Here is a 15,491-nt window from a genome sequence, read left to right as displayed (position 1 = left end):
TTCCTAAGTACGTATCGCCTGGACAGTCACCGCTACCATCAGTTGCTTTCTAAGTACAATCGACTCATTTATTTGAAATTCTTGGGACTCTTAAAATATTTCAGATTACCAAATATTCGGAATATCAAATGGGCAAAATTTTGAACTTTATCAACATCACATGAAAAGCCTATAAGTGGCCAAAGCCTCTTCTCACACGGAGAAGGTTTGAGAATTATTGGCAAAAGGTGAAGAAAATCATCGTGAGGAAACCTGGGCTTATAATTTCTAATTATAAGTTTGAAATCGCCAACCCGCATTGAACAAGCGTGGTGATTAATTCTCAAACCTTCTCCGTGTGAGAAGAGGCTTTGGTCAGCAGTGGCCACTTATACCCCGGGCGAAAATATTGTGGCGTCCACTTGACTCAAGTTGGCGCCAGTATTGCCAATATTGCACCAATCGTAAGCGTAAAAAAAGGTAATTTAAAAAAATAAAAAAAACCCGACTGCGTTTCTTTATAATATTAAATGAAAAAACCCTAAAACAAGAAAGTCATTGTAAAATTTAAGCAGTCGGGACCCATTCTAAATATAAAGACTTTGTGAGGGCACATACGCCTGGCTTTCTAGAATGGGTCCCGACTGCCCTGGGCCATCACCCTATCACGCCCCCTCTAACGCCAGCACTGGTTATAGGCTGTTGAAATCGTCGCAAAATATAGGATGGGTAAATAAAAATAGTTGTGTACATAAGTCACATTATATTTAATTCAATTATTATTTAGTGTAACATTTGGCCATGATAGTTATTTATTTCTAGTACCTAAATATACATAGTGTCCGGCATATAACTTGGTAAGAACAAAAATAGTGTTAAAGTGAGATAAGTTTAATGCACGAATTTATAAAATCTTGTCTATTTTTATGGTATAAGCCGGTAAACGAGCAGACGGATCATCTGATGGTAAGCAATCGCCGCCGCCCATGGATACCCGAAACACCAAAAGCGTTACAAGTGCGTTGCCTTTTGGGGGTTAGGAATTTAAGGGTTGTTGGGGAATCGAGGAGATTGAGAATTGGGGAATTAATTATTGTGCCTCCGGTAACCTCACTTACACAATGCAAGCGTGGTTTCACGTCGGTTTACTGCTCGGCCGTGGTATCACTCCGGTCGAGCCGGCCCAGCAGTGCCGAAGCATGGCTCTCCCACACTTGTGCCGGGAACTAGGTATATATAAACATAGGCATAGCCAAGGGGGGGTTTTGGGGGTTCAAACGAAAAATGCGTACCTAGACATTACAGAGCGTTATTTTTGTAGTTAGCATAGTACATCCCCTGTTTGGCAAAGGTCTCTATGACTACCTATGAATCTGTTTATTACATTTTTTTTTTCTCATGATTGAAGGAAGTTCATGAAGGAAGTTTTGTTTGTTTTACTTCCTTGAACCTCTCCCGATACTAAAACCTGGCTATGCCTTTGATATTAAGCTTAGAATGCGGATATAATCCATCGGAATCGTTCGTATTCATTATAAACACTACCATTGTGCCCCCATAGCAGTCTATCGCCAATATTGTCTGCATTCACATCTAACTTGAATCCCTGCCTATATCGGCGGTTGATTATAAAGAATACGATCACCCCATTTCTCAAACACGGCTCTAAGTAATACTGATGCCTCGTTTCATTCGAATTAGTCGATCCCCAAACTTTGCGATCACCAATATTATCTACGTTGACATCCAATTTTAAGTACATATTGTATTCATTGCTGTAAATCTTAAATATGACAGTCTCATTCTCCCAGAAAGGTAGTATCTTCCAACTCAGTCGTTTGCTATCACTCTCGCAAATGTTATCGCCCCACGCAAGGCGGTCATTGTAACTATCAACGCTAGCAGCTAGCTTCAACGGCTGTAGATACTGTTTATTGATGATTTTGACATCATCCTCATTAAATATGAGAGCAAACGGTGTTGGGAAACAATTACGAACGATGCTTTCGCCTCCAGCATGCCACAATTTGTAGGCGTAAGACATTACATTACGTGGTACAGCGTCTATCAGTCTTGTCACAGTTTCCTTAATAAGCTCGTTGTAACCGCTATCAACAAAAGCGACAGACATTTCCGTTGCCGCCTCAAAATTGCCATTAACGACATTCTTATAAACGTCTTCTATGAGCAACTTAACGTTTATGAAACTAACATGACTATCATAGAGTGTTAAACCTTGGAATTCAGTCGGTAATGTTGCGTTCATAGTAGGAAAGAGACCCTTTTTCTTCAATTCTTCTCTAAGCTCCGCGATTTGAGGTGATTCGCCGGTTACTCCGAAGACTATCACCTTGCCATCAGCGTTGACGATGCGAGCGATATCTCTAGCACTGTTATGTATATTAGGACCGGCAACAGTGACTGTTGCAACCGAATTATCTTTAATATACGCACTGGTATCGCAGTCAGTGAAGCTCTTAACAGGAATTCGGTTCGGTATCTTCCTGTCTCGATCTGAGCCGCTGCTGACGAGTTGGTATTGATGATTCACGTTGTAACTATTCTTGAATCCTCGGACCCCGTCATCAGTTATGACTCTCCCTTCGCCCCAATAGTCCACATGTGGTATGGAGCCTCCAAGAGGTATTTGCACCAAGTGATAGTCACCTAAGTAAGGCACCTCTGAGTATGGGTGGGCTTTATCTACATGAGTGACGTAGTTCGGTCGCTCGGCGAATTTCCAGACAGTGGCTGAAGGCATTTTTGAAGAGTTTTTGCCTGAAAATGGAATGTTATATGTTATTGCTGGCTTATGACGTCATTATAAGTGTGGGAGAGCTATGCTTCGGCACGAATGGGCCGGCTCGACCGGAGTGATACCACGGCCGAACAGAAAACCGACGTGAAACAACGCTTGCGTTGTGTTTCGTTGTGTGAGTGAGGTTACCGGAGGCCCAATTCCCCCCTTCCCAATCTTCCCCATTCCCGAATAACAACCTTTAAATTCCTAACTCACAAAAAGCCCGCAACGCACTTGTAACGCGAACGCCTCTGGTGTTTCAAGTGTCCATGGGCGGCGGCGATTGCTTACCATCAGGTAATACGTCTACTTGATTACCGGCGTGTTTCATAAAAAAATATATTATGTTTTAAATATGATCTGTTTATCATGTGGAAGAGCCATGCTTCGCGAGACGCGGGTTCCTGCTACTAGAGAGAGGCACTAAAATATAGGGGTGTATATGAGGTGTTTCTCTAGAGCGCTGTCGACGTTTAATCCGCCCCTGTCCACAGGAAAACTTGAGGTTCTGACAAATGTTTATTACTCTGCTTTATTCACTGAATAATTATTTAAAAACTAGTTGGCCCGGCAAACTTCGTATCGCTTCTGATAATTTTGCTCACCTTTTAAACCTTCCCTGGACTTCCACTAATAATTCAAGACCAAAATTAGCCAAATCGGTCCAGCCATTCTCGAGTTTTAGCGAGACTAACGAACAGCAATTGATTTTTTATATACAGAAATTATACCACTACGCAATAATAGACTCACCATCTATTACATGGGACTTACAACATAAAATGTGAAAAGTGGGTGTACATTGTATAGCGGTGTTACGTGCCATAATGTGCGCCTCTGCCTACCCCATCGGGGATAAAAGGCGTGACGATATACAGAAATACGTTTTTAACGAAATGTTATAAATATATATGCACAGTAAACAGCAACTTACCAATATTTGAAAACTGCAACTATTGTTCTACTGTAAATATATACCACTTATATACTAAATTATAGGTGTAGGCATATTACATGTATCAGTGGGGAACCACAACAAACGATATATATAATCAATTTTAAGAATATTCTACCACAATGATAAATGAGGTGCCTAAAATAAAACCACGGAGATTTATCAATGCTTTTTGCCACAAATATATCTTTATACTTTTATTTATACACTAGGGACCCGCCCCAGCTTCGCATGGGTGCAATGGTGATATATTATGCATGTATTATACATGTAAAACTTCCTCTTGAATCACTCTATCTATTAAAAAAACCGCATCAAAATCCGTTGCGTAGTTTTAAAGATTTAAGTATACAAAGGGACATAGGGACAGAGATAGTGACTTTGTTTTATACTTAGGTATACGTATTTATTATCACTAAAGACCTATTTTAGAGCGTGTGAACTGTCCTCATATTTTTTTTCTAATATAAGCCGGCAAACGAGTGGACGTATCATCTGATGGCAAGCAATCGCCGCCGCCCATGGACACCCGAAACACCAGAGGCGTTACAAGTGCGTTGCCGACCTATTGGGGTTTAGTAATTTGAGGATTGTTGGGGATTCGAGGATTGGATAGAACGGGAGGGGTTTATTTGGGGCTTCGGTAACATCACTCACATTGGTTGTGAGAATAATCTCGACCAATGACGGGCGAGAATGCTAAATGCTATGGAGCTCACTTCAAATGTTTCAAATTAACAATAGGGTATTATCCTACTAGTCAAATTCAATACTTTTATCGAAATGTCAAAAACGTTACTTTTCTATGAATTTTGTATGACATTGCAAATTATGACGTCATAATTTTTTTGCGTCAAATAGCATACTTACTATTGTTATTTTTTGCGTTGCTTATATTATTTTTTGACTGCCTCGTTGGCCGAGTGGTTGCAAGTGCGACTGCTGGGCAAGGGGTCTCGGGTTCGATTCCCGGGTCGGGCGAAGTATTACTGGGCTTTTTTCGGTTTTTCGAAAATTTCTCAGTGGTAGCACGGAGTTTGGAAATGTGCCCGGCAATAGGCTCACCACCTATTACATGGGACTTACAACATAAATTGTGAAATGTGGGTGTACACAGTGGCATTACGTGCCATAATGTGCACCTCTGCCTACCCCTTCGGGGATTAAAGGCGTGACGATATAGGAAACTACCCAATTGGTTTTGACATTTCGATAAAAGTATTGAATTTGACTAGTAGGATAATACCCTATTACAGATTAGCCCACGATTCGCGATGCTAAAGGAGGATGCCAAAGTTTCTATGAAATCTGGTCCCACCTTCCAATAGCTATGTGTCACATCATCGGATAGGTAATTTTGAGCTGAATAAAAGTTACTATGGCGCCAAGTTCCAAATCTTAGTCCGTTCAGAGTTATTCTTTATTAAATACTACTTCCGCGCGGTTTCACCCGCTCTACTCGGTTCCTATTAATCGTAGCGTGATGTTTCATAGCCTATAACCTTCCTCGATAAATGCGCTATCCAACACAAAAAGAATTATTCAAATCGGACCAGTAGTTCCGGAGATTAGCGCGTACAAACAAACAAACTCTTCAGCTTTATAATATTAGTATAGATGGTAGTTTTATCAGTAGCATTTGTGTTTTATACACGTAGTGTGAATTACGGCATAATAGCAGTAGGTAGGGTGGACGAAATAAAAAACCTGTATATAGTACAAATAATTTTATTATACATACTTATGAAAGTATTATTTATAAGTAAGTAAGGCAATGTGAATATACTCCATTAGAAATGGCACTATATATCAATTGACACCCCGGTTTGTAAGCTTTGTATTTATTTTTTAAATAAGTATATTTTATTATAATATGTAAACTTAAAACTAAAATTGTTACAATATACTAGAAAGGAAGAATGTAGTTTTGTTTCTAAAGACTGATACGATATTTCATATAATAGGGCAGATCACCTATTTTTATTTTAAGGTAAGCGTCCACAGGCCCGCATCGTACGCATCGCACGCATTCCGTATGACGTCATCAGTACGCATTGCCGATGATGCGGTCCGTACGATGCGGATCAGTGGACGCAGTTGTATGAGTTTCTATACAAGACAAACTAAAATCCGTTGCGTGCGATGCAAGCCTGTGGACGCTTACCTTTTAATATCCGTCTTGTAGATTATTTTAAAACATTAGACACGTATATTTTGTTTTCTTACGGAAACAAATACTTTCGAAGATATATCGATTTGAAATATTGCGTGACATCACTTCTAGGTGCGTTTTGTCCAAAATAATTATGTCTTGCGTACATATGCGTACCACGAGTCAAATCACATGAGTGATTTCCATACTGTATACAAGTATGAAATTAGCATTAGTTACTATATATTATATAAAATATCGCATTAGTCCGTACAATAACAGGTTACTTTACTATTTCGTAAAAAATCTTATTCTAACTTAATACTACAACGATATTTTTTGTTATCGACACAAATTATGAAATATGACAGAAATATTTCGATACAAAGAATTTAAATTAATGTATAGAGTGACTGGTAATTAGTGAACGATATTTAAACACGATTGCAAACAACTTTCCCAAAGAAACTTTTTTATCGCAATAACAAAACAACAAATTTCGCGTGCGCGAGCATTTGCATGATCAGCTGTTAGCAGCGATGCGGTTTTGTTATTGTGATAAAAATAAAACTAATGAGTATACAAAAAAGTTTCTTTGGGAATGTTGTTTGTAATCATGAGTACAATCACGTGTTTAAATATCGTTCACTAATTACCAGTCACCCTATACATTCGTTTGAGAAACTAGCTTCTGCCAGTGGCTTCGGCCGCGTTCGCGTGGGATAAGAAGTTATCTATATTATTTCAGACCATAATCTACCCCTGTTTCAAAGCCATATCGATTCCTTCAGAGGTTTTGACGTGAATGAGTAACAAAACATACAAACTTTCACATTTATAATATTAGTAGGACATAAGCTCAGTTGAGTGATTCTTGGGGAACATTTAATTATATATTTCTATACACTTTGTACAATAAAAAAAATGCAAATAAAATTTGTACTATAAAACGCCTTGAAGCCCAGTGGACACGAGCGCAGGCGCGGCGAAGATACTGAGAATAAATCAATTAAAAATAAACCTTAATTACTATTGAATACAGATGAAAACTGTATGCAAAATCAAACGCAACGGACCACGTGCCTCTCATTTTATCACACTAACATTATAAAAATGAATGTGAAACTTTGTTTGTTTGGATTTTTCTCCGTCAATCACGCTGAAACCCACTGAACAATTTGGATGAAATATGGTTTACTTTTTATCCCACGGGCAAAGTCGCAGGCAGAAGCTAGTCTGGCATGCCGTTTTCATCCGTGTGCTATAATACTTAAAGTTTATACCACTTAATATTATAAATTTGAAAGTTTGTTTGCTTGAATGGTAGATCAGGGGGTGATATAGTATATACATTTTTATATGTGGTATACAACTTGACATCGCGACTCCTCAGAGTCGATATTTAGGAATCCTCCCGCTCTAAGACCCTCAAGAAAGAGGAGAATAGCGTTCGCTGTCTACGTAGATACTGTTCCTTGAAACCAATATCTTTACAAACTTTTCTTTTTTATTATTAAAAGAACTTATTTATAATGTTTCTTATTATTATCACATTTTGCGTCGATACAAAAATCATTTGTTTCCAAAACATGGTCTCAAGTTAGGGTTTCCCTGTAAAACGTGATTGGCGTACTTTAGTACATTTTTAACGGTGTTATTCGTAATCATATTATTCGAATAATGTTACTCGGATTATTCGAAATCATCGCAACACCCATTTTCCAGTTTTATACGAATAATTAATTCGTAACTACATTATTTGGTGTTACTCGAATTATTCGAAATCATCGCAACACACCCGTTAATACCAAGCTGAATTATACGAATTATTCGTAACTATATCAAATCATTTATTAGTTTTCAAATATTTATACAAAATGTTCTCATATAAGTAGAATAATATGGAGCATAATTACTTGATTTATTCCAAATAATATTAATCGAATTATTCGATACAATATTATTCAAACTTCTAGAATTAATGCATTTTCTGAATCTTTATGTACCAGTCAGTAATATTTAGCATTTTATAAAAATGGAAATTGAAATAATTTATACAACTTCATGATTTTTTTGTAAACATATTGGCATTACCGCCAACATGCTTTCAATTCTGCCCGCATCGTACGCATCGCACGCAACGTATTTTAGTTTGTCTTGTATAGAAACTCATACAACTGCGTCCACTGATCCGCATCGTACGGACCGCATCATCGGCAATGCCTACATGCGATGCGTACTGATGACGTCATACGGAATGCTGATGCCAAAAATACAAGTGAAAGTGGAATCGGCAATCCAATTGCTGATACTCACGTCGGCAATCCGAACGCTGTCGATACAGTGGACGCACTCAATCCGTTTGAGCGTGCGATCTATCCGATGCGTACGATACGGGCCTGTGGACGCTTACCATAAAGTGACACTTCTACGTATTTACGCGTAGAAGTGTTAAAATGATTATTATTCGCAAGTTATTAATATAATTGTATTCATTAATTATTATTATCATAAAAAAATGTATATTCACTGAGATTAAAAAACAGTATACTACTGTGTATACTGATTTGAAGATATTCGATATAATGCTAAGCATTCAAAATTAAGATTCATTTTCTTATACAGAGTGGCCAAAAAATCGTGGATCAAACGAAAATTTGAATGGAGCTTCGCGCAATGAAGTTAAGTCAAGCTGTAGAAAGATATTTCATTGGAAATTGCCTCCTTTATCTGTTTCTTTTGTTTTTTATGTGATAAGCTGGTAAACGAGCAGACGGATCACCATGGACACTTGAAACACCAGAGGCGTTACAAGTGCGTTGCCGGCCTTTTAGGAATTAGGAATTTAAGGGTTGTTGGGGAATCGGGGATTGGGAACACTGGGAACGAGGTAATTGGGCCTCCGGTAATCTCACTCAAACAACGCAAGCGTTGTTTCACGGCGGTTTTCTGCTCGGTCGTGGTATCACTCCGGTCGAGCCAACCCAGCAGTGTCGAAGCATGGCTCTCCCACACTTATTATGTTTCGTTTGATCCACGAGTAAAAGTCTTAATCCATTTTATTTTGTAGTATTCGATTGGGATTTTGTAGAATTCGAGATTACTGTACCTACTCAGATTTAAAACCACTGGATCATCGAGACAATTAACAAATTGATGAGAAATTAATGAAAGATGAAATAAAAGACATTACATTAAATTGAAAAGAGGTAGTTTTTTGAGACTCATTCATTTAATTTTAGATTTTGATTGGGGTTTTATAGTTTTGACATTGAATAATTATTGAGATTTTATTGGATTGAAATTGTATTGACATTGAGATTGGTTTCAAGAGTAAACTAAATTAATGATATTGATTTAAAATTAGATAAAAATCAATCCTTTTAATCCCTAAATTATTGGTTATCACTGGGCATAATTCCAATCTCCGGTCTGTTAACAACACTCTCTTAAACTTAAAACTGAAAATTATTTGCGACATTCACTAAAAACTGGATATTTGTATTTTTTATATTAATTGAGACATCCTAAATTAACTACAAAATCACGGTTTACACACACTAATGGAGAAAAGCTCTATTAGTTTCGAGTCACGCTTTATCATGAACAGCGTGCGTCTTTTCTCCAATTTACGTGAGAAAACCGTAATTTTGTAATTATTTTTAACTGTGATAGTTAATATTTGCGTTTATTTTAAAATATTGCCGACATTAAGACGTTTATATACCCCATGGCCGAACATAAGGCATGACTTATACCCGGTAGATGCTGATTATAGGCGTCATTATAATTGTTAGTGGACTCGCGTCCGGTATTAGGAAATTAGCTTAAAAATATAAGTAACCGGCCACTTTGATACTGAGTAAAGGAAACCAGATAATTTGGATTACGAACTGTAAATGCTACACAATAAGGTTCAATATACACTGAATAATGTCTGATGTTTGGCAATAGGCATAACTTCAGGGGCATAGCTGGCGCCGTATCAATAGTTTTCTTAATTTTAGGCCCCTGTAACCCAGGAGCCCCCGTATGAAACCGTGTACAAAGCAAAAAATGAAAACTTTCCAATGGTTTTTCTTCAATTCAGAAATTACAAAAGTTCAAAAGTTAGCAGCAACTTTAGGAAATTTAACGTCTTCATAAGGGCCCCCAAACATGGTTATAGCATTGGTAAGGCCCCTCTTTGAGGCTTGATAGGCGGGAAAAATCATTGGATGATTTTCCTCCCTCAAAAAAGGAAGGGGGCCCAAACTTATTTTTATACGGGCACGCTATGCCACTTGATAACTTTCATATTTAGTAGAGGTACTTAAAGTACCTACACATTTTTATGTAACCTATTTATAATAGGCAGCGAGCCTATTACCAAACATCAGAAATACATTTTTTTTAATTAATATTTCGTTATTTAACACATTGAACGCCGTGGTGGTCACCGGTGACCGACGTTAGCGGAGGATTTGCCTTCAACAGTTTTCTATTGGCAGTCAAAGACTTAATATTGATGATTTTATAATAACCCATAAATTATCTCATTCCCTTATTTTTCTATATTAAAATATATAAAATTATAACTAAGTTATATATATAAAAATATATACCCATTATTATAAGTATTTCATTATGTAATTATGTTATACATAATATAACAGACACCGTCATATCACTCACATTCTGTTATATTATGTATAAACATAATTTAGTTTATAATTATATGTATAAGCATTATTTATTTATAATTGTATTTCTTTATATATTGATAAGTGCCCAGCATATCTTAGCTTCAGTTTAAGTTTAAAATTATAATAGATATATGAAATTTGTACATACATAATCACTTTTTTAAATTCTCGAGTTTGAAATATACTGGACATATTATATAACTAAAATAAGTACATACTTAATAAAAATCGCCATATAAGGTGTTCTAAAAGTATCTGCCACGGCTTTAATGGGAGGTAGTGTTGTGTTTGAAGATTACAATCTATATACAATGTGATAGGGGCGAGACTTCTAACCCGTTAAGGCTGAATACTACATTTCATTTTAACGACAAAAGTCCTGGGTCGAAGGGGTCGAATCCCCTCCCCTAAAAATTATGGCCATTTTAATATTTTTTTTACTTTTTTGATATCAAAGGTTGTATGCGTCGTAGAAACAAAAAAAAGACGACAAACGGTAGCTAATAACCTTGGCTAACTAATTCATTACTTTTTTCATATGTTTGATAATGTTTTGGTGAGAAAAAAAAATAATTTGTGAATTATTCTTACCGAAAAAATCACTATTTTCCTATATTTTCAATTAGGGGTTCAACCCCCCATATTATTTTTTTTGTCGATAAAATTAGATGTAGTACTCAGCCTTAACGGGTTAGAAGTCCCACGCCTATCACATTGTATATAAAACTCTTCCGTTACTGAGTGACTGACTGACTGACAGACAACGCACAGTCGAAACTACTGGTCGTAGACAGCTGAAATTTGGAATGTAGGTTCCTTGGGATATGTAGGGGAGCACTAAGAAAGGATTTTTGGAAATTCAACCCCAAGGGGGGAAAAGGGGTAAAAACGTTTCTATGCAAAATCTTATTCCTTGGGTTTATAAACTTGAAACTTGGCATGAACACGTACATAGGCAAGTAAATATGTTTGACATTATAAGTTTTTTCAAACTACCCTCCAATCGTGATTTAGGGGTGCGATTGGGTGACTGATTTATTAACGCACAGCCGAAACCGCTCGGTATAGGAGTCTGAGATTTTGAACAGAGGTTCCTTTAGTAACATAAGTGAGCACTAAGAAGGGATTTTTGAAATGTCAACCCCCAAGGGGGGAAACGGGATAAACTGAGCCGGGGCTGCGGGAAAGTTCTAACGAGATACCGTGGCCCCGGAACGCAAAGGGCAACTGAAGGAACGAGGTGGGTTTTAGTCAGTAAAAGTTTGACACTCCCTTCCGTTCCACCCAGAGCGGGAGAGGTCATTTGATGATTTCCCATCCTTAAAAAAAGACTTTGTATGACAACTTTCAGTCGTCTCTTTAACATACATAATAACATACATAATTATGTACATACATGCATAACATTAATAACATCACGCCTTTAAATCCCTATTTTGTGTTAACACTACCCATACAAACAGCTAAAAGGAAACAAGTGAAGAGACGAAATTTGTCCGCATCCATTTTCACCTAAATTCTTAACGTTAATGAGATTTACTTTTTATTATCAGGTCAACCTAATAGCCTCACATGTACGTATAACTTCGTAAGAATTTTCTTTCAACTCCTAACCGTTGAGGAGTTGTACCTTCCATCATCAGCTCATTCACATGAGATGATGACTATCAGACTGTGGAAGAAAAAGCCCTGTCGAGATCATTAAAAAACGCTATATATAACCGAATTACACGTGGGCGAAGCCGCGGGCGGAAAGCTAGTAGTAAATATAAATTATTGATTATGAGTAATTTATTTTTTCATACAAAGAAGTGTGTGAGTTTGTTATGAAAGAGCTATCTCGTTCACTGTCTCTATCGCATCGTGCGTATTTGTGAACCACTTTATGCAGAGTAGAGCCAATGTTTATTTAACTTCTTTACTTCTTTATGTTCTCAAAATGAATTTCTATGGGGTACGTTTCTTCACTATTGTAATCTTCAAACACAACACTACCTCCCATTAAAGCCGTGGCAGATACTTTTAGAACACCTTCTATACAAGGACAACGGGACAGAATTTTAACTTTAAAATCATTACTATAAGGTGCACTTTAATATATATTTTATAGGAGTGACATATACAAATTTATGAGTCACCATTTCTAAGAAGAATTGTATACTACGCTTTATCCGTACCCTCTTTATTCGTTTGGGCCAAACGTCTTCTCCTATGAATGAGGGGTACAAATCCCCATAGCGCCGCTCCAAATATTAGAATAAAGCCTAACGTAACAAACAAAGATTTATAAGACTGTGTATACTCAAACCAGAAACCGCATATAGGGGGCCCTATTAACTGCAAAATACCGTTGACAAAGAGACTAATACCGTATGAAGACATCAGCCGTTCTGTTCCTAGCATTTCAGTCATTACTAGAGCTGTCACCCCCACATTTATCCCCGAAGCTATACCGAATATAGAACAGAAAGCACTTATAGCTGAATAACTTGACACTAAAGGTATCATTGACAAACTTATACCTGATAGTAACAAGCCAAAAATAAAGAAATATCGTTTTGGAGTGAGCACTAAATCGGATAGCGCCGAACCGCCAATACGACCGACCAAGTCTAAAGCTGATATGATCGACAATAAATAAGCTCCAAGCGATTTATCGAAACCACATTCTTTAGCATAAGATGGAACTAAAATAATAAAATTTGTATAGGAAATGGCGCAAGTACAATTCGATATTAGTATGACTAAATAAATAGGGTCTTTGAGAAGTTGAATATCGAAATATTTGCTAGGCTCCTTCTTTGCATCATCCTCTTTACTTTTCTTTTTGCAGCCACAGCAGTAGGTTATGGGAGCTAAGCTATCGGTAACAGATTTTAAGCTGAATTGGGAAGCAAATTCGCTTGGTTTCTCAAAGGCTGATAATGTAGAACCATGGAAAGGTGTCGACATGTACTGGAAACTAGAGGTAGATGGACTCCGTTTTGGCGTTTTGGGGACACCTAGCTTCTTGCCGAAGGCTTCTTGAGAGTTAACGCGACTACGCCCTTCTGGTACAGATTCTAGTAAAGAAGGATTGCTAGGCAAATGGCTCTTGCTTGATATATTCTGTAGGCCGTGTCTTGAGGAGACTGGAGTTGGTTTCCTGGTCCGATCTCCTTCTCTAGCCATCACTTGTACCGCGCTTGCTGATCTAGCGAAATCCTGCTTCGGATTCTCCTCTAACGCGACATGGGACTGGTTTTTGAAGATTGGGGGGGAGCCGTTGAGTTGTTTGTCGTTTGGGGTCATTTCTTCTGGGGTTAAAGTTAACTTGGGGTGCTCTGAATCTTCTAAATCGCCAGCGTCTTCTTCTATAAAGGGTTCCAACTGTAACAAATCAAGAAATATAATAGTGCATATATTTGGCACGTAATATAAGGTGTTCTAAAAGTATCTGCCACGGTTTTAATGGGAGGTAGTGTTGTGTTTGAAAATTACAATAGTGAAGAAATTTCGTACCACGGACCAGTTAATTCAATTTGAGAACATAAAGAAGTTAAATAAACATTGACTCTACTCTGCATAAAGAGGTTCACAAATATGCACGATGCTTCGCTCCATCAATCAAAACTTGATAGCAACTGTTTTCATTGATGAAGCGACAGAGACGGTGAAAGAGATAGCTCTCTCATAACAATGGTATGGGTAGATATTTACGTTTGAAAAAAATACTCATAATCAATCATTTATATTTACTATTGTAATCTTCAAACACAACACTACCTCCCATTAAAGCCGTGGCAGATACTTTTAGAACACATTATATTTATTCCAAAAAGAAAAATACAGTCAGCCAATTCATTTAGTATGCAGGTAAGAAAATAAAGATAGATTCAGTACAGAGACAGTAGCTATTGTTATACTAAATTGTACGCTTTGTAACGAAGTCATATCTTCTGTAACCATTCGTGGACTCAGTAGCCGACCAATGGTTACTGTCTCTGTACTGAATCAATCTTTATTTTCTTACTTGCATTCAAAATAACTTGACATTGCCTAAGAATGCATAAATAATATAAATATGAATTATTATGTTATCGGCTTACTCACGTAACTGTTTGACGAGGAACTCGACTAGTTTCACGATTACTAGTAGCAGCGCGACAATCGCCGCGTCGTGTGTCGCGGAATGCTGCTCATGAATATGAGCCTCTAGCATGGCTTGTAACTAGTCGAGTTCCTCGTCAAACAGTTACGTGGGTAAGCCGATAACATAATAATTAATTTAGTATGTCTCACGAAAGTTAAAACATAAATATGAACTAGAAAAATAAAACAATAAGTTTTTTTTTATAAGAAATACATAATTTATTTTATAAACTTACATTTAAATGGCTTATAACCTAATTTTAACTATTTAACAAAGAGTCAACACTTGACTGAGTCGTATTTATATTAAAATAATCTATCTTTAACTTAGATCCGTAATATGTCTAGATGACTACATAGTATAAAACAAAATCGCTTTCTCTGTCCCTATGTCTCTTTGTATGCCCCTATATCTTTGAAACTACGCAACGGATTTTGATGCGGATATTTTAATAGATAGAGTGATTCACGAGGTAGGTTTATATGTATAATACATGCATAATATATTACCATTGCACCTATACGAAGGTGCTCACTAGTAAATAATAATCAACACATCACATCAACAGCCTATAAGCGGCCACTGCTGACCAAAAGCCTCTTTTCACACGGAGAATGTTTGAGCATTAATCACCACGCTTGCTCAATGCGGGTTGGCAATTTCAAAGTTATAATTAGAAATTATAAGCTCAGGTTTCCTCACAATGTTTTCCTTCATCGTTAATGTAATAGGGGGTGAGTCTATCCCCCCCCGGACATTTCATCTAGACATATTACAAGACCTAAGTT

The 15,491-nt window shown here is 37.2% G+C and overlaps 2 protein-coding genes and 1 long non-coding RNA gene across 8 annotated transcripts in view; 1 reads left to right on the top strand and 2 right to left on the bottom strand.

Annotated features, from left to right (window-relative positions):
- The window catches only part of LOC126911886 (uncharacterized), a 57,146-nt gene extending 50,433 nt beyond the window's left edge, over positions 1–6,713 (top strand). Inside the window, exon 2 of the long non-coding RNA XR_007706399.1 lies at positions 5,725–6,713. This is a non-coding gene — a long non-coding RNA (uncharacterized LOC126911886). The remainder of the gene's footprint in view (positions 1–5,724) is intronic.
- Positions 1–15,491, bottom strand: part of LOC118281055 (monocarboxylate transporter 12) — a 122,878-nt gene that overhangs the window by 51,000 nt on the left and 56,387 nt on the right. For 4 of the 6 annotated variants that reach the window (XM_050700936.1, XM_050700938.1, XM_050700937.1 and 1 more), the window contains one exon: positions 5,447–13,940. In XM_050700936.1, the coding sequence (XP_050556893.1) occupies positions 12,732–13,940 (1,209 nt within the window). In that variant the 3' untranslated portion in view covers positions 5,447–12,731. Of the gene's footprint in view, positions 1–726; positions 940–5,446; positions 13,941–15,491 lie in introns of those variants that run through there. The other 2 variants (XR_007706350.1, XR_007706351.1) reach the window with 2 other exon arrangements.
- Positions 1,389–3,732, bottom strand: LOC118281239 (microvitellogenin-like). Its single transcript, XM_035601814.2, has 2 exons — positions 3,714–3,732; positions 1,389–2,757 (listed from the first exon to the last, which is right to left on the bottom strand). The coding sequence occupies exon 2, from the start codon at positions 2,738–2,740 to the stop codon at positions 1,472–1,474; it is 1,269 nt and encodes a 422-aa protein (XP_035457707.2). The 5' UTR covers positions 2,741–2,757; positions 3,714–3,732; the 3' UTR covers positions 1,389–1,471.

The sequence above is a fragment of the Spodoptera frugiperda genome, chromosome 19 (assembly GCF_023101765.2).
Source record: "Spodoptera frugiperda isolate SF20-4 chromosome 19, AGI-APGP_CSIRO_Sfru_2.0, whole genome shotgun sequence".
Lineage (NCBI taxonomy): Eukaryota > Metazoa > Arthropoda > Insecta > Lepidoptera > Noctuidae > Spodoptera > Spodoptera frugiperda.
The sequence above is the reverse complement of the archived record's forward strand: the minus strand, read 5'-3'. Positions and strand labels throughout refer to the sequence as shown.

What these genes read in the sequence shown, in the direction of transcription:
- LOC118281239 (XM_035601814.2), bottom strand. Translation starts at nt 2,740, where the DNA reads ATGCCTTCAGCCACTGTCTGGAAATTCGCCGAGCGACCGAACTACGTC.